Source organism: Engraulis encrasicolus, chromosome 3 (genome assembly GCF_034702125.1).
Source record: "Engraulis encrasicolus isolate BLACKSEA-1 chromosome 3, IST_EnEncr_1.0, whole genome shotgun sequence".
Classification (NCBI taxonomy): Eukaryota; Metazoa; Chordata; class Actinopteri; order Clupeiformes; family Engraulidae; genus Engraulis; species Engraulis encrasicolus.
Window position 1 is genome coordinate 22,404,915 of NC_085859.1, and position 23,328 is coordinate 22,428,242.

At 43.5% G+C, this 23,328-nt stretch overlaps 2 protein-coding genes across 3 annotated transcripts; one reads left to right on the top strand and one right to left on the bottom strand.

Moving 5' to 3' along the window:
- The first annotated feature begins 2,405 nt into the window (after positions 1-2,405).
- Positions 2,406-13,757, top strand: hnf1a (HNF1 homeobox a). 2 transcript variants are annotated; one of them, XM_063195011.1, is made up of 11 exons: positions 2,406-3,369; positions 3,809-4,362; positions 6,700-6,899; positions 7,765-7,945; positions 8,349-8,548; positions 9,222-9,376; positions 10,085-10,256; positions 10,791-10,979; positions 12,361-12,476; positions 12,892-12,973; positions 13,480-13,757. In XM_063195011.1, the coding sequence occupies exons 2-11, from the start codon at positions 3,947-3,949 to the stop codon at positions 13,611-13,613; spliced, it is 1,845 nt and encodes a 614-aa protein (XP_063051081.1). In that variant the 5' UTR covers positions 2,406-3,369; positions 3,809-3,946; the 3' UTR covers positions 13,614-13,757. The 2 variants fall into 2 exon arrangements, with proteins under 2 accessions (XP_063051081.1, XP_063051083.1); XM_063195013.1 differs by having other exon boundaries at positions 2,406-4,362; positions 10,085-10,238.
- Positions 13,758-15,293: 1,536 nt separating this feature from the next.
- Positions 15,294-19,467, bottom strand: c3h12orf43 (chromosome 3 C12orf43 homolog). The gene is made up of 7 exons (XM_063195014.1): positions 19,214-19,467; positions 18,986-19,084; positions 18,774-18,804; positions 18,530-18,628; positions 18,037-18,119; positions 16,273-16,360; positions 15,294-16,075 (listed from the first exon to the last, which is right to left on the bottom strand). The coding sequence occupies exons 2-7, from the start codon at positions 19,077-19,079 to the stop codon at positions 15,607-15,609; spliced, it is 864 nt and encodes a 287-aa protein (XP_063051084.1). The 5' UTR covers positions 19,080-19,084; positions 19,214-19,467; the 3' UTR covers positions 15,294-15,606.
- Between the last annotated feature and the right edge of the window lie 3,861 nt (positions 19,468-23,328).

The following is a 23,328-nucleotide window of genomic DNA, read 5'->3' on the forward strand; positions in this document are numbered from 1 at the left end:
TCCAAGTACAGTCATTTTTGCAGCTATAAATGGCTATTGAGACCATGGACCATGGAGAAGATCCCCCTTTTCATGTATGAAAAGTGCAATTTTTCCAGTCATAATGAATACTTAGAATGTGATGCTGGTGGTAAGTATTCATGAAAAAGGTAACATTAGTGAATGGGCAACATGAATTCTGGAAATAAACAACTAAAAATCTCACACAGTGTCCCTTTAAAAACGCAACTAGGCCAGTGGGTTTCAAAGAGGGGGCTGGGGACCCCTGGTGGGCCGCGAGAGGATGCGAGGGGGGGAGGGGAAGGGGGCTTTGCGGAAGGTTGGCAGGAAAAGAATAGCAAAACAAAATGAATTAATTGAATAACCAAAATAAACCAAATATAAGCTACACAATAGCAGTGGGGCACTGCCTCACACTCCTAGACTACTGTAGACATAGCCTACTATATAGGCCCACTATAGGCTAGGTATGACCATGTGCTGTCTGCGGTTTGGGCATGACGTGAAAAGGGGATAGAGGATATACAGTACTGTGACCGTGTTGTCGTTTTCTTTACAATGTTTATATGTATTATACTTTATGGGCACTTTGTGAGATTTTCAGTTGTTTATTTCGAGAATGCATACTGCCCATTCACAATGTTACCTTTTTCATGCATACGTACCACCACCATCAAATTCTAAGTATTCATTATGACTGGAAAAATTGCACTTTTCATACATGAAAAGGGGGATCTTCTCCATGGTCCGCCCTTTTGAATTTCCAAAAATAGCCATTTTTAGCTGCAAAAATGACTCTACTTGGACCATACTAGGAAATATTTGTTTATTACTTAGTAAACTTTCATGTAAAGATCATATGTGGCAATAGGCAGCCCAGTTTCAATGAGCAGCATAGTTGCAGTACCTTTTTTGACCATTTCCTGCACAGTGTCCCTTTATGGGCACCGGAGGAGGTGCGGCAGGCAGCAATGTCCAGCAGGTTTTAACAGTTGCCTGTATAATTCTGTAGCACTTTTGAAGGGATTTAGGAATGCACCAACTCCATCGAAGCAGGCTTTGAAAGCAGGTGCACAGAAAAAAATAACAGTCAGATAACCATGTCAGAGGGGCCTTGGCTGGAATCTAACTGTACATGGGGGGCTTTGTAATGGTAAAGTTTGGGAACTCCTGATTGAGCTCTAGGCCTACCTCATCTCCACAGGGTAAGTGTGATTTATTATACACATATGAATTGTAGGTGAATGAATTATTTGGTGTGACACTTATGTTGAAAATGTTGTCCCTTTCTGAGGGTGAATCAGTGGTGTATCTACCAAATGTGTCATGCTCAGTATATTCCCCATTGACCCAGTCGGCAACTCTGGACCCGCCCTTGAAATTACTTGTTTTCCCCTACGTTTGCTCCACCCGCTGTATGCGTTGGCTAATCAATATGCCAAATGACTGCCAGTGGTTGGCAGCGCATGACCTCGGGCAGAGCGTTCGGAGGGGAAAACAATGCAATTTTATGGGTGGGCCGACTGGGGTCAATAGTGATCCCCTTTCAAACCACAGCAAAATACCATACTATCCCCAACAGGGGGCGCTGTTGACTGTGTTGATCCACACATCTGTATTTGAGCCACATGGATGCCAGTAGATTTCGACAGTGCACCTGTAGGAGAGCCTCCTTGTGGATTTTTGGGACACCATCCATGCATGTTAGACTCACCCTGGTACAGTCTGCATTTATGAAGTTATCATTTTCGTTTTCCGTATCAATGATCTGTCCATCATTTTTATTTTTGTAAACAGCCACACAATATGGTATGTAGATGACATTCCCTACACCAGTGGTTCCCAACCTTTTTCTTGAGGGACCCATGTTTTTACTATTGTAAGCTTTAGTGACCCAACCACGCAAGCGCCCGCACGAGACGGAGTCGCAAGATGCCCTCCGTTTCCTGTGAAAACTTATTTTAGTTATTTTATTCCTCAATTCGTCTTTGGTCAAATATAGAATAAATGTTTAATGTAGCACTTAAGATTTGTTGCGTCTATGCATTTATTAGCTAAATGCTTTGTCTTTTATTCAACATGGGCTATATATATTTCAAACGAAACCCCTTAAAATCAAGAGGCCTCCGCGACCCCCTGTGGATCTTTGGCGACCCATAAGGGGGGTATCGACCCATAGGTTGGGAACCACTGCCCTACACAATACTCATGAATAGGCAAATCATGGAAGTATAGGAGCAGTTTTATGAAATCATAAAATTATAAAAAATAAATTATTTTATTATTTTTGAGTGGCCCTTTTGTCAAGAATGTCAACATGCGCTTACATTTATACTCATATGCATGCGGCTGTGAGTACCCACCAGTAAATAACAACATGACTAATTTGTAATGAAGATCTTTTATTTTTGAATGGTGTTATAGGTGAGTTAAGATAGGCCTACGTTTTCTTATATTGCACATTCCATACGCAAAGACAAAGGGAGATATTGCAGCATTGCAAAGGCTGTTCAACCACACCTTGTTTTGATTGTCAATATTACCAACACATATTCCTCCTGTGAGCATAGAGGCCCAGTTGGTGCTATTCCACTGAAAATCTATGGAAGATTGCTAGATCCTACTCCCATCCCATTTAATGTTTCAACACAAGACAGGAAACCAGTGCAGGGACCTTAACATTGGAGTAATGTGGTCTGTCCTTTTGGTTCTGTTAACAAGAAGCTTCCTTTTGTAATTTGGCTCAGTTTAAAGCTGTTCTGTGGTCCTTTATTGAGAACACAAGACCTCTAAGTTTATCAATATTTTAAGTAGACTGAAAGTGATTGAAGGAGATAACCAGAAACATAGAGCAAAAGAAATCTGAAAAAGCTGTGGTGACATCAAAACGTCAGTGACTGAAGTTTACACCAAATAAAAGGCAAAAGATTAAGTTACAGTGAAGTTCCAGCTCTTGCTCTTCTTCACAGAAAAACAAGACAACGTCTCTCTTTCCTTTTGAAAAGTTTGTGTTCCACTGAACTTTGTCCAGGCTGCGGAATGGAGCGAGAAGGGGACAAAGTTCACACGGTAGGACCGACGGGAGACTGTGTGTGTGTGCGTGTGTGCTTATGCGTGTGTTTGTGTGAGTGTGTTTGTGTGTGTGAGTGTGTGTGTGTGTGTGTGTGTGTGTGTGTGTGTGTGTGTGTGTGTGTGTGTGTGTGTGTGTGTGTGTGTGTGTGTGTGTGTGTGTGTGTGTGTGTGTGCGTGTGCGTGTGCGTGTGTGTGTGTCAAGAAAGGATAAAAGGAAAACAAGGTTTTAAAAAAAATGTCCCTGACAAGCCAACAGCAGGTGTGCAGACAGGAGCAGTAGCGTAGTAGGAACGCCAGGTGAGAAAGCCAAACAGAAAATGAAATGAAACTATATAGCCACGGGTGACAGAAGTAGGCTTACAGAACTAAACAAAACTACTGTATAACTGTATACAGACACAGGTGAGTTGCTGCTTTGATTGTGGTCTGAATGTGTGTGTGTGTGTGTGTGTGTGTGTGTGTGTGTGTGTGTGTGTGTGTGTGTGTGTGTGTGTGTGTGTGTGTGTGTGTGTGTGTGTGTGTGTGTGTGTGTGTGTGTGTGTGTCCAGCATGTGACCTTTGAACTGCCAAAGCAGTCTGGAAAAGGCAGCACCAAGGCAGTAATTGTCCATGAAAAGCATACTGGGTCAAATGCATGTGACCACGGCAGTGTGTGAATGTGTGTGTTTTTTTAGTGTTTGTACAGTATGTGTGTGTTTACGTCTCTTTGATTTTGATTCTTCCCGAATACATCCAGACACCGGGAGTCCCAGTAGCACCATCCTTTTGACTTTTTGTCCCCCCTTCATGAAGAAGACTACTACTACTACTACTACTCTGAAGGGGCCATTGAAGGAACAACAATCAACCAGACGCGTAATAAGCAGAAAAGAGAATGGAGGGAACAGAGGACAGGAGAGAAGGAAGTAGTGGCCTTGGCACCTCCGGCTCGTCGGGACGTCTCTCTGCCCTCCAGGAGCAGCTGATCTGGTCCCTGGTCAGCTCGGGGCTGTCTCGAGAGGTTCTGATCCAAGCCCTGGGGGAGCTGGAGGAGGAACGCTCTGCTGCTGGAGGAGGAACACCAGCTGACCTCGGAGCAGCAACAGGTGGTGGCCACGGTGGTAACGGCGATGGCAGCTGTGGCAATGGCGGTGGTGGCGGTGGTGACAAGGGGGACAGAGGAGCAGGAGGAGGAGATGGCGACAGCTCGGAGGAAGGCGAGGAGTTCATGCCTCCGATTTACCGGGAGCTGGAGCGCATGCCACCCGAGGAGGCCGCCCGACAACGCTCCGAGGTGGACCAGCTGCTGCAGTAAGTCCCCCCATATTCTCCCACAAAATAATACAACACTAAACGCTTTTGGATGCGCACAGACACAGCACTGTGTACACACATACAGTATAAGCTTACTCAGAACACATACAGCAGAGACCTATTACATAAACAGGGATGTGATCTTGCATTTCGAGCAGAAAGCTGGTTTTATTGTCTGCAATGTGTTTTCAACATTCATGGCACTTCATAGTCTTAAAAAAATAACATGTCATTGTTTTATCTTTTAAAAGTAATCCATCCAGTCCTTTCAAAATGATACAAAATGACAGTAAAAAAGAATCTATGGTTCCATTACCTCAAGAACGTACCAGAATATCTTTTACCTATTTGGCTGGTGATAATCCTCTCAATCTCTTCGTCCCCTTCTCCTCGTAATATATTTCACTCATCCTGGTCACCTTCCTGAGGCTTTGCTGCTTTGTCTCTGCATTCTGTCTTTTCTGTGGCGTTCGTTGGGGTTCATATGAAGGAGAGAGAGGTTCCTCCTTTTTCTAGTTACTAATTACCCACCCTATTCATTATTCTTCTCAGTGCTTTTTTCTATCTAATAAATCAGCTACCTGCACTGGTTAAAATTAACAGAGTGACACACACACACACACACACACACAGCCCAGAGCCGCATGTGTGTCGCTGTGTACACTACAGGTGATATAACGAGATGCAAGATAGCACTGTTGCCAGAGCAGCTCATTCAGCGAGTTCATCTTGAGACACACCAGCAGTATTTTGGTGTTTTGTGTTGTTTAAGCACTGCTATGCATTTAGCTTTTATCCTTTAAAAAAATGGCCGGAGATGGATTAGTCAAGATTGGATGCAGTTGGAAATATGTGTACTAAGGGCTCTGTATTCTTTTTTGTTAGTTTTTGTTTTTAGTGTTTCCCTTCATCAGTTTTACAGACAAAATTCAGACTGTGTGCCCTGAGAATGCAACCAGCCGTTTTAAACATTTGTTTGTGAAGTGTTCAAGGGAGCAATTCTATGTAAGCAGCTGAGTTGGACTTTGCCCCGTACTCCATTCCCCTTATCTCTCTTTGTCAACATTCACCACTGTGGCACGGCGCACCCCCCACACCTTTCCCTCATGCAGAGGCGATTCTAGTGTCAGTGGGGGCCCGAAGCAAAAACCCAAAAGAATCAACATTAGAAACAAATAGGTGCTTTTGCAGTTTAAAGTTTAGCTGTTTTCCACCATGTTGTGGCTTGGGGGCCCCAAGCGGCTGCCTGCCTAGCCTGGTGACAAGATGCGCCTCTGCCCTCATGCATTCCCTTCGTACGGTTTCACTGTCTCTCAGTTTGCTTTCTCCCATGTCAAGTGACCGCAGAACGGCATTATGTAACCGCATCGCTTATTTTTATTATTATTATTTTAGAGCTTTTTGCCTTTATTTTTGACAGGGCAGTGGAGGAGAGACAGGAGATGAGTGGGCAGAGAGAGACAGGGAAGGACTGGCAAATGACCTGGGCCCGAATCTAACCCGGGCCGGGTCACCGGTGCAGCGACCCAGTGCCCTACTGTTAGGTCACGGCAGGGCCAATGCATTTCTTCTTTAAATGCACAGACAATCTGGCATTTTTTTTGATATAGCTTCATTTGAATTTAGATGCATAATTAGAATCAGTTGCAATTTTTCACTTGGTTCAATTTCTCTTCTTCTGTTATGTCAAAACAGTCAGTGGAGAGAATGTCTCAGACGGACCAAGAATTGCATTTGGGCCATGTTGACACTACACTCTGTATTCATTTACTGCAGGGGTCCCCAACCTTTCTGGGTCTGAGGGCTACCAAGGGCTACCCAAGGGCTACTGAGGGCTTCTGAGAGCTATCCAAGGGCTACTTTTGTTCAAAATCCTCTACTGATGTCTTGGCATCATTCTCAAATCACACTATTATTGAATGATAATTTACTTATAGGTTATAAAGAATAAATAATCTCATATTTAAATCAAGAAAGGCATTAACTGTGACTAAAATCTGGTAGTCGTCACTGTTTATTAACTTCCTTGGTGGGCACCTCAGAAGCTCCTGGAGGGCTACCTGGAGCCCGCGGGCACAACGATGGAGACACCTGATTTACAGTATACTGTACGATCAATTAATGAGCACTTGTGCCCTGTGGGAAGTAAAAATACATTTCAATTGCAAAAATAAACCCTAAACTGCGTGCATGCATGCGTACGTGCGTGCGTGTGTGCGTACGTGTGCATGCGTGTGCATGCGTGCGTGCGTCTGACTGTGCACGTCTGTCCATGCGTGTATGCGTGTACATGTCTGTGTGTGCCTGTCATTTATGCATCCATGTGTGTGTTAGAGAGGACCCATGGCGAGTGGCAAAGATGGTGAAGAGCTACATGCAGCAGCACAACCTTCCCCAGAGGGAGGTGGTAGAGTCCACGGGGCTGAACCAGTCCCACCTCTCCCAGCACCTCAACAAGGGCACGCCCATGAAGAACCAGAAACGCGCCGCCCTCTACAGCTGGTACATCCGGAAGCAGTATGACATCAACCAGCGTGAGTGTTTCCTCCAGCTCCCATCTTCTCCTATTCCTCTTTTCTGTCTCTCCATCATTCCATTTCATTACAGTAACTAGAAAAGTGCTCAGAGAGTGCACCTCTGCCCTCTGGTGGACAGCAACACAAGCACTGCCAAGAAACAAACAAATAAATGAACAGACGTACAGACAAACCCACAATAAACTCGAACAGTCACATTAACTCTTTGTCAAAGGTAATAATGTGTTTGTTTCGAGGCACAAACCCCCAAGATGGTGCAGGAGACCCAATTCTTGCACATAGCCAGATGTTTTCTGACTGGCTTCAGGAAGTCGAATTACTTTCCAAACACCTCCAAAAATGTTCATTCTCTGCTTTGAATACTGGCCTCTAAAAAGGGCGGGGATATTATGGTTTTGTCTCCATGTCCGCCGCTGCAACAGATATTTTGTCTGAAGGGCAACACTTTCAAGATGGATGAAGTTCAACATGGTGGACTTCCAAAAAGGCAGAATTGTATTTGTGTAATATCTTTGGAACAGGAGGATGGGTTTACACCAAATACTGTGCACTTAAACACTTAAGAATAGACACACAAGAATGTATTATATTTTGAAGGCCAATGCTTCCAAGTTGGCTAAGTTTCAACATGGTCAACTTCATATTTGTGCGAGATCTTGTGTGCTAAGACTTATTGATGGGTATACTGTAGTATGTGAGCTGGTTATTTTGGAGGCCTCAAATGGTTCAGATTGGACGTAGCTTCATACACTAACCCGAGGTTATAATTCTGGCAGTCACTGGCAACTGACCGAGTGACTGACAATTGTCTATTTTGCTTTACAGTAAGTCAAGTGTGTTCAATGACCAACTGTGCCTACAGAGTTCACTAATGCAAGTCGAGGCATGGGCTCCGGGGAGGAGGTAGTTCAGGAGGGGAGGAAGAGACGCATCAACAGGTTCAAATGGGGACCGGCCTCCCAACAGATCCTCTTCCAGGCCTACGAACGACAGAAGAACCCCAGCAAGGAGGAAAGGGAGAGCCTGGTGGAGGAATGCAACCGGTAGGACGACTTATTAACCCCTTAGCGCAGCACTATGGCTCTCTGTAATGTCACAGTAATGTTGTTATGGTGTAGTTAAGCATGTTCAGCAAGTGAATATTGTCGCCGGCGACCCCTGCCGCAGTAAGAGGCTACAANTGTTCCATATCGCTTTGATGAAAATCAGGTCTTGTTCCATATTTTTTTTTAAATATAGGCCTATCTTGTGTATCAGCGCAGCCATACAATATTCAATATATTCATTTAATCTTTCATTTACCTTGTCTGCAAATTCATTGACTGCAACAATGTGTCTTGATGAAGAATTAATTGGAAAATTAAAGAATTAATGTTTTACTTGTTTTACAAGTTTTACACTCACACAATCAAACTGAACAGAGCTTTGTATACATTTGTGCAACAGAGCAGAATGTTTGCAGAGGGGGGTGTCACCGTCACAGCTGGCTGGTCTGGGTTCTAACCTGGTGACGGAAGTGCGCGTTTACAACTGGTTTGCCAACCGCCGCAAAGAGGAGGCCTTCCGCCACAAGCTGGCTTTGGACACACCTTCCGGTAGCCAATCAACATACATCAGTGCTCCGCTACCTGCCAGCCCTGTGCAAGGTACCCACTCTGTTAGGAAGGAAAATATTGTGCATAACCCTTGTCAAGGGGCAGGACAATGGCTGATTCAAGTTCCGATTGACAGAAGTTTGGTCATGGTCGAAACAATATTTTGCCATGGAATAACTGAACTGGTTATTCCATGTTCAACTGGTTTGAACTGGTTTGAAACAGTAAGATCCAGTTTGAACCAAACCAATTTGAACCAGTTTAAATAAGTTTAAACCAGTCTAAACCAGTTGGACAGTTAGAACCAGTTTAAACTTGTTTGAACTGTTTGGGTCCGGTGTTACCTAAACCAGTTTGACATGGAAGTACCACAAGTGAGTTGTATTGTAATGTTTACATCAGATACGGAACCCTTAAAATGACAAGTGAGATTTAAAAAATAAAAAAAATTCTTGTGGTCACCAGAAACTTTCTCGTGCGCACCAGAAACTACAGGTTCAGGTGCGCACACGAAAGTTTCTGGTGCCCACGCAAAAGTTTCTGGTGGGCACGAGAAAGTTTCTGGTGCGCACAAGAAACACTCAGGAATTTTTTTATACTCTCACATGTCATTTTAAGGGCTCGGTAGAATTAAGGCCCAATTTTACAAAAAAACCCTGTGTTTTCCTTTCACAAAATCACATTCATAATAACCTACTACAGGGTTTTTCTGTGTCCCCTGCAGGGCTGAAGTATGTGCAGCCGGTGAGCTGTGACAGTATGGTGTCTGTGAGGGAGGCGTCAGGCGGTGGGGAGCTCAGCTCGGCAGCAGCACGGCTGACCGCCACTGACCAGCTGGAGCCCAGCCACAGCCTTCTGGACACAAACCACCACAAGCAGGTAAGGGGCTGGAGCACGCTGTGGTACACCGTGTAGAGCAGTGGTTCCCAACCTATGGGTCGGGACCCACCTTATGGGTCGCCAAAGGACACGGACATCTGAAAGGGCTCCCCCATCCAATACAATCTAATGGAAAACCTATTCTGGCATAACTGGGGGTATTTTGGCACTTTTGAAATAGTGCCAAAGTGCCTATACTGGTGTAGAAGAACAAAACATCTGGCCCTACCTTGGCACTTACGGTAGGGCACTTGCCTGCTGACGCGGCTGACCCGGGTTCGATTCCGGCCTGAGTGAAAGCGAAGTGAAGTGAAAGCCCATTGGGAAACTCCAACTCCCATTGTCATTGTGACACAGCACTCCACAGCACACAAGTGAACAATGCACACTGCACACAACGAAATTGCATTTATGCCTCACCCGTGCAAGGGGGCAGCCCTCAGTGGCGCCCCATGGGGAGCAGTGCGGTGGGACGGTACCATGCTCAGGGTACCTCAGTCATGGAGGAGGATGGGGGAGAGCACTGGTTGATTACTTTGCTGGTCCTTTGTCGACCCTTCCCCGTCTCTCTCTCCCCAGTCCCCACTCACTTTCTGCCACTCCTTCACTGTCCTATCCTAAGAACAAATTCAAAATTTAAAAAAGCCTTTAAAAGAGAAATATGAAACATCCGAAGGCCCTGTGTTTGTCTGTCTTTCTGTCTCCCAGGTGTCAGGGGGAGGCTCTCTGCCTCCGGTCAGCACCCTGACGTCTCTGCACGGGGTCTCCAGCTCCTCTGCCCACCACCACCACCACCACCAGGGCCTCATCATGGCCTCCCTGCCCAGCGTCATGAGTCTGGGGGACTCATCCCTATTGATCGGTACACCCACACATACACGCAAGTATCTAGTGGGCTTTCAAAGCACATGCACTGCATGCACACCTGCGTAAACGCAGGCACACATGCATGCACACTCACTCACTCATTGTTTCTGTCAAATTCAGATAACACTTTGTTTTATGCTGTTAACAGGCAGCATTCCACTGGCGGAACGGTGCACATCAAGGGGTTACGGTTTCTTTTTTAGTGCATGCACTGCACATGTATTGTATCAACATAGCAATATCACATACCAATACTGTATACTGTGCATAATAAACCCTATCCTGAACTCTATACAGTATACGGCTGTAACATGCTTGCTGTACATACTAACTGTAGCTAATTTCAGAGGAACAGTGAAATAAATTATGTGTAAGCCAAACTTCAAAGTGACTTGAACAGAATGATCTTAGCTAGTTACAGCTCCACTACTCTGTAGAAAATCGATCACAATCTACGTTAGCATGCAGAAGCATCTTGTAGACCACTGTAATTCTTATTCACCATATTTTGTCTAATGGGGTTTTCTCGTGTGTTGTGCTCACCTAGGTCTGTCCTCCGCTCAACCACAGACAGTACCTGTCATCAACAATGTAGGGGGCGGGTTTACCACTCTCCAGCCAATCTCCTTTCAGCAGCAGCTGCACTCTTCGCCTCAGCAACCAATCACACAGCACCTCCAGGGACATCTAGCGCCCAGTTCCTTCATGGCAACCATGGCTCAGTTGCCCTGTCACAGTAAGGATGCAGTGAATTAAGACTTAAGTAATAGTAATAGCAGTAGTAGTAGTAGTAGACTAGTGCCTCTTTTCACTGCCGGTTTTCTGGTAGGCCTACAGCTCGACACAGCGCGACTCAGCCGCCACTTTTTGGTCTTCGATTGAGCTGTGTCGTGCCCAATTGAAAAGCAATAAGTGGCAGCCGCGTTGTGTCAAGCTGTAGGCCTACCAGAAAATCGGTTCTGGAAAAGAGGCATAGTAGTAGTAGTAGTAGTAGTAAAGTGAAGTGAAAGCTCACCTGGGAAATTCCCATTGTCATTGTGAGACAGCACTCCACATTACACGGTGCTCACTGCACACAATGAAAGTGCATGTATGCCTCACCCGTGCAAGGGGGCAGCCCCAAATGGCACTCCAAGGGAGGGGAGCAGTGCAGCAGGACGGCACCATGCTCAGCCATGGAGCAGGATGGGGGAGAGAACTGATTAATTACTCCCTCCACAAACCTGGTGGGTCCGGAGACAAACCGGCAAACTTTCAGCTACAAGTAGTAGTAGTGGTAGCAGCAGTAGCAGTAGCAGCAGCAGTAGTAGTAGTAGTGGCCCATACTGTACCTCCAGTATATCCACACTCACATGTAAATATCCACAAACAGTTCAAACAGGGTTATAATTAAATACCTGACTCGTGATTACTAGGAACGCTTTGAAGAGAGGGTATCTTTGTTTCCTAGTAGAAGTAACTTGACAACAGAATGTAAAAAGTAATATTTTGATGCATACAGACAGGAGACATAAAGGATACTGTATGTATGTCAAATCAAGTCAAGTCAGCTTTATTGTCAATTTCTTTACATGCACTGGTCATACAAAGAATTTAAATAACGTTTCTTACTATCTCATAGACATAGACATACTTTAGGTATACAGTACGTCAGGGATGGGCAACTTTTATGATGAGGAGGGCCACGCTTTTTAATCGCCACAATCGGAGGGCCACATGACCAACTCCAATTTGCAAAGTTATAGGTGCAGTTGGTTGCTCACTGACTGCCCATATTGTTTGGAAGGAATAGAATACTCTATACTCAATACTCCATTGGCCAACAGTATAATTACAACAGATTGATTCAGTAGTTGTTTTAAAAAATATGGTCATTATTTTCTTAATTAGGCCTGCTGTTTTATCCAAGGGCTGCATTGAGTGAGGAGGCGGGCCGCATGTGGCCCCCGGGCCGCCAGTTGCCCATCCCTGCAGTACATAGACAGTAAAAGTGGTATGTCAAGTAATTGTATAGACAGGATCTGCAGTCAATAAATCAGCATGTTCACATACACATATCCAATTGCTTTGTATTCTACAACAGGATATCATAATTACCGCTGTCTTTTCCCTTACAGTGTACAGTAAATCAGATCTCCCCACCTATCCAACCTCCAACATACTGCCCCAAGCCATGCTCATTGCCGAGAGCAGTAGTATGGGTACTCTTACCAGCCTCACAGCAGTAAGACAGGTAAGGCCTCTGCATATTTGGAATTAGACATGTACAGTGTATGCATTTCCACATGTATTAACTCTGTAGCCTCTTACTGCAGCTGGGGTCGCTCGCCGGCGACCCTATTCACCAGCTGAAAATGCTTAACTACATCATAACAACATTGCTATGACATTACAGAGAGCCATAGTGCTGCACTAAGGACACTACCCCTGTTATAAATTAGCTGCTACCAGAATGACAATGACCAAGTCATAATGTATTAGTAAAGGCCCTGTGCACTGTCATAGTGGTGTAGTACTATGGTAGTTATGTTTTTTTCAGTGATTAATACAATGCAGTGGTGGGACCAGTGTCTGGTAAGGGGCTACGATATCAACATAGATGAAAACTTTTAACACAAGACCTTCCACTTTCCTTTTGGTTTCGCCAGATACTGACTTCAGACCCTGATGAACAAGAAGGGGCGATGACAGAGGACTCTTTGCACCTGCAGTCAAACTCACCTGTACCAGGTAATGGTGACCTCCTTTTGACTTGTTTCATTACACTTAGCTAACACTTTTTATTATCTAATGTAGACTTTCTCAATGGGGGCAGGGGTATTGAAGAGCCCTAGGGGGGGCGTTGAGACGGATATAGTTGAGAGGTGGTGGGTCTTAGATGCCATCGGGGGGCATTAGTCCATTTTATTTTTTGATATTAAGGGGGGCATTGGCGACCTTATGGTGGGGTCAAGGGGGCATTGGGAGGCTTATGATGAGGTCCAGGGGGCATTTATTCAAAAAAGGTTGAGAACCACTGATCTAAAGTGACTTACTGTTATTAAGGCCAGGATATAGGTTATAGTACCTGGAGCAATGTTAGGTTTGTTGGGCCTTGCTCAAGGGCACTTCAGTCAGTGATGGCATGAGATTTGAACATGCAATCCATCTGATCCATAAACCAACTCCAAAGCCAATAGTCCCACAACTGGCCAAATGTCACTCACTTTTGACTCTCTCTCACTATCTGATCCTAGTTTCCTCCGGTGGCTTGGATCTCTACCAGTCATCTCAGTCCAGCGAGTCCCACCACCCGACCCACCTTCTCCCCTCACCCCAAGCAGACATCGACCCCTACATCCCCACGCAGATGGTATCTACTGCACAGTAGCCACTGCAGGCGAACAGTTCACCTAGCCCCTTTTGGGGGCAGAGAAACCTGGAACAAACAACACACCAGCTGGATGCTGCCTTACCTTTCAGACATGGGAGAGGGAGGGAGAAGGGAGACGTGACCCACCTCTACTACGGAGAGCTGTAAAGGGGTATGCCACTATTTTGGGGCCTAATACAGTTAAAATCGTTGGCTGGGGTTTATAAAGGTAGTAAAGTGTCTTATTTTTCTTGTTAAGCGTTGTCTTGCTTTAAGACAAGTTAAAAGAGGAAATATGTCGCTAAGCTAGTGAAAGTCAATGGATCCGTGTAGCATTGTAGCATGAAACACGGATCCATTGACTTTCACTAGCTTACCGACATATTCCCTCTTTTAACTTGTCTGAAAGCAAGACAACGGCTTACATGAAAAATAAGACACTTTACCACCTTTATAAACCTTGACCAACAATTTGAACTGTATTAAACCCCAAAATAGTGGCATACCCCTTTAATGTTCAGAAGACTGGCACTGCCGTCTAGCTGGCTTAGCTATGGTGTTTGCAATGCTGCCTACAGTATATGGACTCTATGAGCAATGGACTTTTTTTTTTTAAGGACGCATTCACATGCTCGTGCTGTAAACTGCACTGCATAAAATACAGTAATGAACACGCAGAGTTGTATAAAGTTGAAGTACTCTTATATATGTAATTACAACACTAGTGGTCAGTGGTGTAGTCTACTTTTTTGATGTGGGTATACTGTATATTTGAGATTTTTTTTTTAAGTGGGTATACTGTATATATTTGTGCCATTCAAAACAATGGATCAATCAATTTTAAGTGGGTATACTGAAATCCCTGAAATTTAGAAGTGGGTATACTCCGTATACCCGCGTTCTACGTAGACTACACCACTGCTAGTGGTATGTACAGTATGTGGTAGTGGTAGGCCTAATACATGGTTTCAACACATTGTAATATCATACTAGTAGTGTCGTAATTGCATCTGTAACAGTACTTCTACTTCTCTTCTTTACATAACTCTTGTCAACAACACTTTTATACAGCCACTCAATGGTGATTCAATCAATCAATGTATAGCAGTGCCCCGATTCATTTGAGTATTTTATAAAAGTAACTGACAACTGGCTGCTGAGAGCTTTTTTTTGCATTTACAGTAATGGTTGATTTTTAATGGCAAATTGTGCCGAAAGACGCTCGAAGGTTTATGAATTGGTTTTATCACTCAGGAGGAGGTCAAGAGTTATCTGAACAAACTCTCAGATGTGCAGAACTTAGGTGCTACGTTTGCCGGTAAAATACTTTGTGAATTCTTAATCCACAATTCAAAGTAACGACTATCATGCCTGGGTTTTCTTTACAGTCACTATGTTTTATATATTTTTCGTCAGCAAAATAATTGTTTACACTGAATTCCAAATAAAAACATTATAACTGCCATGCATGCTGACTCATTCTTTGTAATAAAAACTGTATTTGTAGTAGTACACTAGCTAACTAGTAATGACAGAAAATAAAGGTGTACATTGCAGTTGCACAAGGGCCAACAACTCCTTCTTGTGTTAAGTATATGGTACATAACCAGTACACACACACTGTTGGAAGTTAACACTTATCACTTATACTCTACAACTTCATCATAGAGTGCTCAAATGAAAAAGAAGGCAAGAACATTTTACTCAAAACCACATAAAACATTTTATTTCTGCAACCTGTACAAGATGACAATATGTCATGAACACTGAAATTACAGTATGTCTCTATTGTCAACAAGACCTTTATGCAGCATCAAACCACTGTTTCTCTGGAAAGGACAAGAACATACAGCTGGAAAAGGAACGCATTTTACTTCAGAACTTTACTGTGTTGAACCTGGTGTCTCATGGAATCACCATGGCTTGCATTTTTGAATCAGTGAGGAGAGAAACAAATTCATTGGAAAAACAAACAACAAGAAGGTTTTCACACTGGTCAGTCATCAGTCTCTTATTCTCCATTAACTGGTATCAAGTCAGCCTTCTTTTTCTTTTTCTTCTTCAGCTTTGCAGGTTGAGTGTTCTCATGTGCGTCGTGTTTCTGTGTACCAGTATTTGCATCACCGCATTCATTTTCATTACCCTCATCCACCTTAGGAACTTTGTTTTTCTTTTTCTTCTTCAGCTTTGCAGGTTGAGTGTTCTCCTGCGCGTCGTGTTCCTGTGTATTTGCATCACCAGGAGATTCTTGGCATTCCTTTTCAGTATCATCGTCCACCTGAGGAACTTTGTTTTTCTTTTTCTTCTTCTTCTTCTTTTTCTTTGTGACTAAGCCATCAGAGGCATCACCTTTGCTCTCCTGTGCATCCACAGCAGAGTCTGTGTTTTGAACTGTCTTTTCAGCGTAGTACGGGCGCACAATGTCAGATATGGTCACTGCAGCCTGTTTGAACCTCATCTCCTTCTCGCTGTCACTGTCACTACCAGAGAGAGAGAGAGAGAGAGAGAGAGAGACATGAACAAAAAAATTCTTACGTTTTGGCTTACCAAACTAAAACCTCACATACGGTGTAAGTGGACAATTATAATACAAAGTGAATTATTCATCATCAAGTTATGTATACAGTGGTGGCAAATAGTAAATAAATACTTGTGAGGGGTTCATCCATGGGGTTACCTGGAGCTTGGGGCAGGTCTCCGCTTCAGTGAGGGAGCTGGCGGAGGTTCAGAGCTCCCTGGTACAGATGTTGAGAAGAGAAGAAAACCTAGAAATTGGAGGAAAAGAGAGGGATATTAGAGAGGGATATTAGAGAGGGATATTAGAGAGGGATATTAGAGAGGGATATTAGAGAGGGATATCCACATTTATCGCACAAGGTAAATGTCATCACTCACCAAGTCTTTGTGGTAGGGTAGAACAAAAAATCACAAGCGTTTTGGCAGGCTTATAGGTTATTTAGGAGCCTCAGGGTGGCAATTGTATGATTGGCCTAACGATAAGGAGATGCGCTGTGGGTCGTGCAGTAAATAACATGTCTTGCAGCACCCGTGTTTGAAGATGATTGATGTATCCATAACTTGTGCTTTGTTAAGTGACTGTCTATGCCTTATTATTGATGCAGTGCAACTGGGGATAAGTAAGCAACGTCCTAGAAAGTCTCTGACGCAAATAAGGCTGTTGGCGACTGATCAAACAAATATTTTAGTCGCCAAGCAGCTGAATTGGGGAGAAGTTTTGCCCGACGCGCCATTGTACAAATGGGCTTCAAGATGATCCGCATTTCGTTTGCTTGCTCTTGCTTTGTTCACTTATCTTTCTTCATTGTAAAAGGTTCACATGTGTTCCATCATGAAAGGGACACTGTGCAGGAAATGGTCAAAAAGGGTACTGCAACTATGCTGCTCATTGAAACTGGGCTGCCTATTGCCAAATTTGACCTTTACATGAAAGTTTACTAAGTAATAAACAAATATTTTCTAGTATGGTCATTTTTTTCAGCTAAAAATGGCTAATTTTGGAAATTGAAAATGGCGGACCATGGAGAAGATCCCCCTTTTCATGTATGAAAAGTGCAATTTTGCCAGTCATAATGAATACTTAGAATTTGATGGAGGTGGTAAGTATTCATGAAAAAGGTAACATTAGTAAATGCAATGTAATGTAATGTAATGTAATTAGTGAATGGGCAGCATGAATTCTGGAAATAAACTACTAAAAATCTCACACAGCGTCCCTTTAAAATCCAGACATTCAAAGCAGCGAAGCCAGGTGGGCAAAAGTGCAGTGCAAACTAAGCTTAAAGTGCACAAAGTAGCGTGGTCATAGAACGGTTCTAAGCATAAAGTCACAAAGTGTACGAAGTGTGCTCAGCAAAAAGTATGCTCTACCCAAACACCTACTCCGTACTACTACAACTCTGATATATCCCCAGTGCCAGGTGATATACAAAACAATCACCATGTGACCCTATATACGCACATCACCACCCCAGCATGTCAATCACACAAAATAAAATCCGTCCATAACAAGGGCTGTCACGATGACAAATTTTGCTGGACGATAAATTGCCCAAGAAATTATTGCGATTAACAATACTATTGTCGTACCCATGGTCATTTTCAAACACTATAATGACAATGGGATAAAAATGTACGGCAGGGGGTGATAGATAAATAGATGGCTAGATAAGGCAGAAAGATGGATAAGGCAGACAGATGGACTGAAAAACAAAAGTACAGCGAAATTTCGCTGAGCGAAATGTACCTATCGGTATTCAGTCTCTTGGGTAGACAAAGAGAGAGTGACGTGGAAAACAAAGAACCATGCATATATAACTTACTGTTGTGGCCATAAAAGTTATCATGCTTGTAAAAACTTGTTGTACGACTTATTAAATATTTTAACAGCCCTAGATCAAAGTCACTGACTGGACACACTTACCTTCATCCTCATCCTCCTCCTTTTCCTTCCAAGATGGTGAGTTGCTGCAACCCACTGTTGGCTTGGACACTTCTGAAATACACCTGGAGAAAAGTAATCAGCAGGTGATTAACTGCACTGTCAGTCAGTGACAAGGGGTGCATCCCAATATGTGACCTTGCCTCCTCCACTTGTGCTTGTCTCCTCGTCCCGCCTCCTGGCCCCTCCTCCGTGGAGAAAACGATAAAGTTTCCCAGCTGTCAGCCTCGCCACAACAACTTTTGAGGGACTGTTTTTCATTCACCATCCCAATTGCAAATGAGAAAAATACTTCACAATTCAGCTTTTGCAAGATATTGAAATATAATGCTGTTGTCAGTGATGTCATCATGACGAGAAGCAAGTGGAGGAGGCAAGGGGAGGAGGCAAGGTCGCATATTAAAACGCACTCATCAATTTCTCTGGTGACATGCATTGTGAACAGTGTTTACAACGACCACGTGAACTTACTTACCCATCAAGAACAGCTCCTAGCTTCTTTGCCACGTGCGCACGGAACTCTGGAGTTGTTTGTAACTCATTTCCATCATGTTCATGTTCCGAGACAACGGCACTTGAGAAAAAAAGTCAACTTTTTCATTTCAACACTGATAGGCCTACGTTATAGCTGCACAACATTGCATTTGAAGATGGACTGCAACGAAGCCCAGCAGGTAATATTAACATTTTTGGTAGAGTAGGCCTAATAATGTACTTACCGTCGACTCTTTGTCCCATTCTTAGCTTGTTCTGATGGAGGGAAATATTGAAGGTAAGACCAAACGTCAAGAAGTTCAGAACAACGTTAGGGTGACTAGTGCATTATAAATGTAAACAATGCGTTATAAATGCAAAACAACTCCAGTGATGGTAGACTTGTTTACCCCTTCCCCTTATGAAATGTGCCTACTATCACAATAGCTGCAATTACCTGTTTGACAGCCGTTTGTTTCTGCTGGACCAAAACTCCACGTTGCCTCTTTTAATTTCTCCGTGTCCTCTTCGCTACTAGAATCACTAGACATCGTTTCTGAAACATAAAATGAATAAATAACGTAATGTTTGTACTATTTGTCTCTTTGTCAGAACAGTTAGGCTATTATCAAAACAAACATGCTGCCTGTAATTTCATAAAACGTGTTCACATTTGGGAACTCACCTTTTACTTTTGACACGACGTGTAGGCCTAGTCCGTGTAGCGGTTTACAGACGCCTGCTTGGTCAACACATGCTGGTGCACGACTAAACGGCTACATTGTCAAAAATAAAAAGCATGACCCGTAACATTTAATAATATACATTTGGTTATTTTGTTGCAGCTGGACTTCCTCTTCAAACTCGCATGTGAAAGTCTTTTTCGGTTTATCCCAGGCTAGGTTCACTGGTTAGTGTCGAGGCATACAGCCCTCTGCTGGACTGGAAGGTACAAAGTCATGGCCTACGTAAAAGTGTGCTGGTGGGATGCTGGTGCATAGTTCTAGGCCTACTAGCCTACACAAAGACCTTTACATGATTTGATGACTGAAGGAAAACGTGCAGTGACTGAGCCATCTACTAATCAAGTTTTGCACTGACTGTTGACCTCAGTGTACTGACGGCGACCAGTGATCAATTCTGATTTGACACTGTAAACCACATTGTCCAGGTCAACGCGGAGGTCACTATAGTCAAAAACAGATTGCATGTATGTAGGCCTATGACATACTGTATATGATCTATGGTACCAGGATACCCAAATGGTACATTCTCAAAGGTTAATAAAGAAGCTGGTCATGATAACTGGACAGACTTAACTCATGCAGCAGTGATTTTAAGCAAAGAAATCGGAAAATGAAAAGTTTTCTGCATATGTCTACCCTAGCTTTACATGTTGAGAAAAGGTGTTATGACCCCTTTAAATTAAAGTAACACCATGCAACTGTAAATGCTTTACATTGCAGTTGCATCAAAAAGCCAGCAGATGGTGCAAGATCAATTATTCCTTTTCTCTCCCCAAACTTCTTGAAAAGGTGCTTTCACATACTGTTTACTGCTGTCGTTACTGCTCAACATCTCTCTCTCTCTCTCTCTCTCTCTCTCTCTCTCTCTCTCTCTCTTTCTCTCTCTCTCTCTCTCTCTCACACACACACACACACACACACACACACACACACACACACACACACACACACACACACAGACACACCAAGTTGTGTCCTGTCAAACGTACAAATTGGACGTTTCTATGCCTAGTTTCCAACTCCAGATGAGCAATTCCACCCTCAAACAAAGTTCACATAAAATGTACTGATCAATTAGGATGGCCAAGCTTTCAGCAGAAGTCATACACATTTTTAATTACCTCGTGAAGTGGCTGGGCTTGTAAAGTGAGGTAATCATTTGCGTCCATAAACACAGCCACCAGAAGCTCCTACCTACATCAAACCACACAGTCTTGTTAGTTCTCCTAACATAATTTGGCTGCTCTCTTGATAACAGCATTGACCTACCGAGCCCTTAAAAGTTGACAAGTGAAATGTATGATAATAATGATAATGCCATATCTGTAAAATTCATGAATATGGTACACTAGGAGCAGACATATCCTAGGTTAGCCTACATTAATGTTGAATCAACAACATCCAATCTCACATTTAGTCTGGTTTATCAGGCTACCCTTGCCTTGGATTAGACAATCTTTCTTTCTCAATCTTCTCTTTCTCTCTGTCTGTCTCTCTCTGTCTGTTTGTCTGTCTCTGTCTGTCTGTCTGTGTGTCTCTCTCTCTCTCTCTCTCTCTCTCTCTCTCTCTCTCTCTCTCTCTCTCTCTCTCTCTCTCTCTCTCTCTCTCTCTCTCTCTCTCTCTCTCTCTCTCTCTCACCATGCTGGAAGACTGTTTGTGTGCATCTTGTTACCACGGAAACAAGACAGACAATCATTACGCCACATCCCTGCAAATTCATCCTTTTGGGTATCGTATTTTCACATAGGAAGATTGTATGAAGGTCACACAAAGCTGTGGCACATATGGGCTTGTTTTTAATGGTGGGTGGGGGGTCTGTAAAGGGTTTTATGAACACTTGTAACATTCAGATCAAAGCAGTGGTCAAGGTGGTTTAGCCTACATCGTATCCTATGTCAGCTGTCCTCCTAAAGTGATGACAAAATGAGCTCACTGAGCGCGTCTTGTAAGTTGAAAAAGAATGGTGATTTGGATGCCTCTGTGGCTATCTTGAATGTCAGACATTTTCAAAGCGTTGGCCTCCAGAAGTTAATTAGTTCTTGTAGCTACCTTGCATGGCAACTACCATTGAGGACACAGATGTCATGTTCTCTGTATTTTTTTTTTCAGAAATGTAACATTTATGTATGATGAAAACAATGATGAATTCAGTCTGTATACGCCACCCCCATTTATCCTCAAGGCAGTGATTAATGAAAACAAACTTAAGAGTTTGACTGAAGAGTTTGAAGCATTCTAAATGTACAGTATGCAGAACAGCATTGAAAATGTCTTGTTACGGCCCTGCTACCTTGAGTGTTGGAAGTGACTAGGTTAACATATGTCAACCTGTTTACAGTGCAAACAAAGCTCTGTGACAAATCTGGCCGGATGGATTGGTGCACAGACTCGTATATGGCTGAATGACTGGACAACAGTATGCCAATGTGTCCAGTGCTGAAATGTGGAGGTAGGCCTACAGTATGCTACAATAATAACACTTATCATTTCTCTCATCATTTATAATGAGAAAAAAAACATTGCTTAGTTCGCAAAGCATAAAAGCACCGTTGTTCCCTACCTTATATTCACTTCTCATTTTTGTGAAGAATAACAAGAAATTAAAAATAAAGTTAAGTGCTCAGATTTATATTCAGGAACCGTGCAGTTGAACAGTTTAGATTTAGTCTAAAAACACACACACACACACACACACACACACACACACACACACACACACACACACACACACACACACACACACACACACACACACACACACACACACACACACACACACACACACACACACAGCTTCTCTCTCTCTCTCCTATACAGTACACTCAGATGCTCTCCTCTCCCCTCTTCCATCTCTGCCTCATTCCCTGTGTAAATATATTTCTCTCTGCCAGCCCCCCCCTCTCTCTCTCTCTCTCTCTCACTCACTCTCTCTCTCTCTCTCTCTCTCTCTCTCTCTCTCTCTCTCTCTCTCTCTCTCTCTCTCTCTCTCTCTGCCACCATCCTGCGTGCTGCTAAAACAGTGGGGGTGACCTTTACACTGCCGCTGCTATGATGCCTTTTGGTCTGGCTCATGCTGACCCATGGTCCCACCACACACCATAGGGCCCCACCAGCTATACAACTATAATACAGACGGGGAAGGGCACTGCAACAGGGCTGAATGGAGCAGCCAACATGGAGAGAGAGAGAGAGAGAGAGAGAGAGAGAGAGAGAGAGAGAGAGAGAGATGTACTGTGAACACCATCCGTGAGTGAGCAAGAGAGGGTAGAGAGAGGGGTACTGTGAATGTGATTATACCATAGCTGATATGTGGCAGTGTAGTTTAAGCATTTCACCAGAGGTTTTAAAGCGCACATCAGTTGTGTGGTGTTAGGGAGAAGCAGTTCTTCTACACATGGTTAATGGTTTATATGTTGGTACTTTGAAGTACGTAGTGTAAAATAACTGTCTGGTAAACGTAGCGGGTCTATTTTCTTAACGACAAATAAACAGAGGCGCAATCACCACATTTTACTCTGGACAGTTTTAGGAGGTACTTCAGCTTTGGTCTTTAAAAACAAAAGCACATCTTTGCCCTGCAGTGTGGTCAATTTATGCAGAGGAAACGGTCCAATGTATTTTAAGCGTAATATCTTAGGGTCGAGTGTTGTATCATGTGTGTGCAATGCATGTGTGTGTGCGCGCGCATGTGTGTGTGTGTGTGTGTGTGTGTGTGTGTGTGTGTGTGTGTGTGTGTGTGTGTGTGTGTGTGTGTGTGTGTGTGTGTGTGTGTGTGTGTGTGTGTGTGTGTGTGTGTGTGTGTGTGTGTGTGTGTTAATTCTGGGCTAGTCACTAAGATGCTGTTTACAGATGTGGAGATATTTTTAAACACAGATATTTTTTTCCATCCACTATTGTGACAGGATGGTTTTAGCCCCCTAAATGGGATATTTTAAAACTGGAGTTTTAAAAGATTTCCAAAACACCATCTCAATATAAACAAGTGGCCGAAACAGTGTCTAAGAAAATACAAAAACCCAATAGCATGGGCCCCTGAGAACCGTTGTCTCACCTG

Coding starts and splice junctions, on each gene's coding strand:
- c3h12orf43 (XM_063195014.1), bottom strand. CDS start 19,079: ATGTCTAGTGATTCTAGTAGCGAAGAGGACACGGAGAAATTAAAAGAG. Junction 16,361..18,036: donor GGAGGAGGATGAGGATGAAG/GTAAGTGTGTCC, acceptor TCCAATTTCTAG/GTTTTCTTCTCTTCTCAACA. Junction 16,076..16,272: donor AGACCTGCCCCAAGCTCCAG/GTAACCCCATGG, acceptor TCTCTCTGGTAG/TGACAGTGACAGCGAGAAGG.
- hnf1a (XM_063195011.1), top strand. CDS start 3,947: ATGGAGGGAACAGAGGACAGGAGAGAAGGAAGTAGTGGCCTTGGCACC. Junction 7,946..8,348: donor CTGGTGGAGGAATGCAACCG/GTAGGACGACTT, acceptor TTTGTGCAACAG/AGCAGAATGTTTGCAGAGGG. Junction 12,974..13,479: donor GTCAAACTCACCTGTACCAG/GTAATGGTGACC, acceptor ATCTGATCCTAG/TTTCCTCCGGTGGCTTGGAT.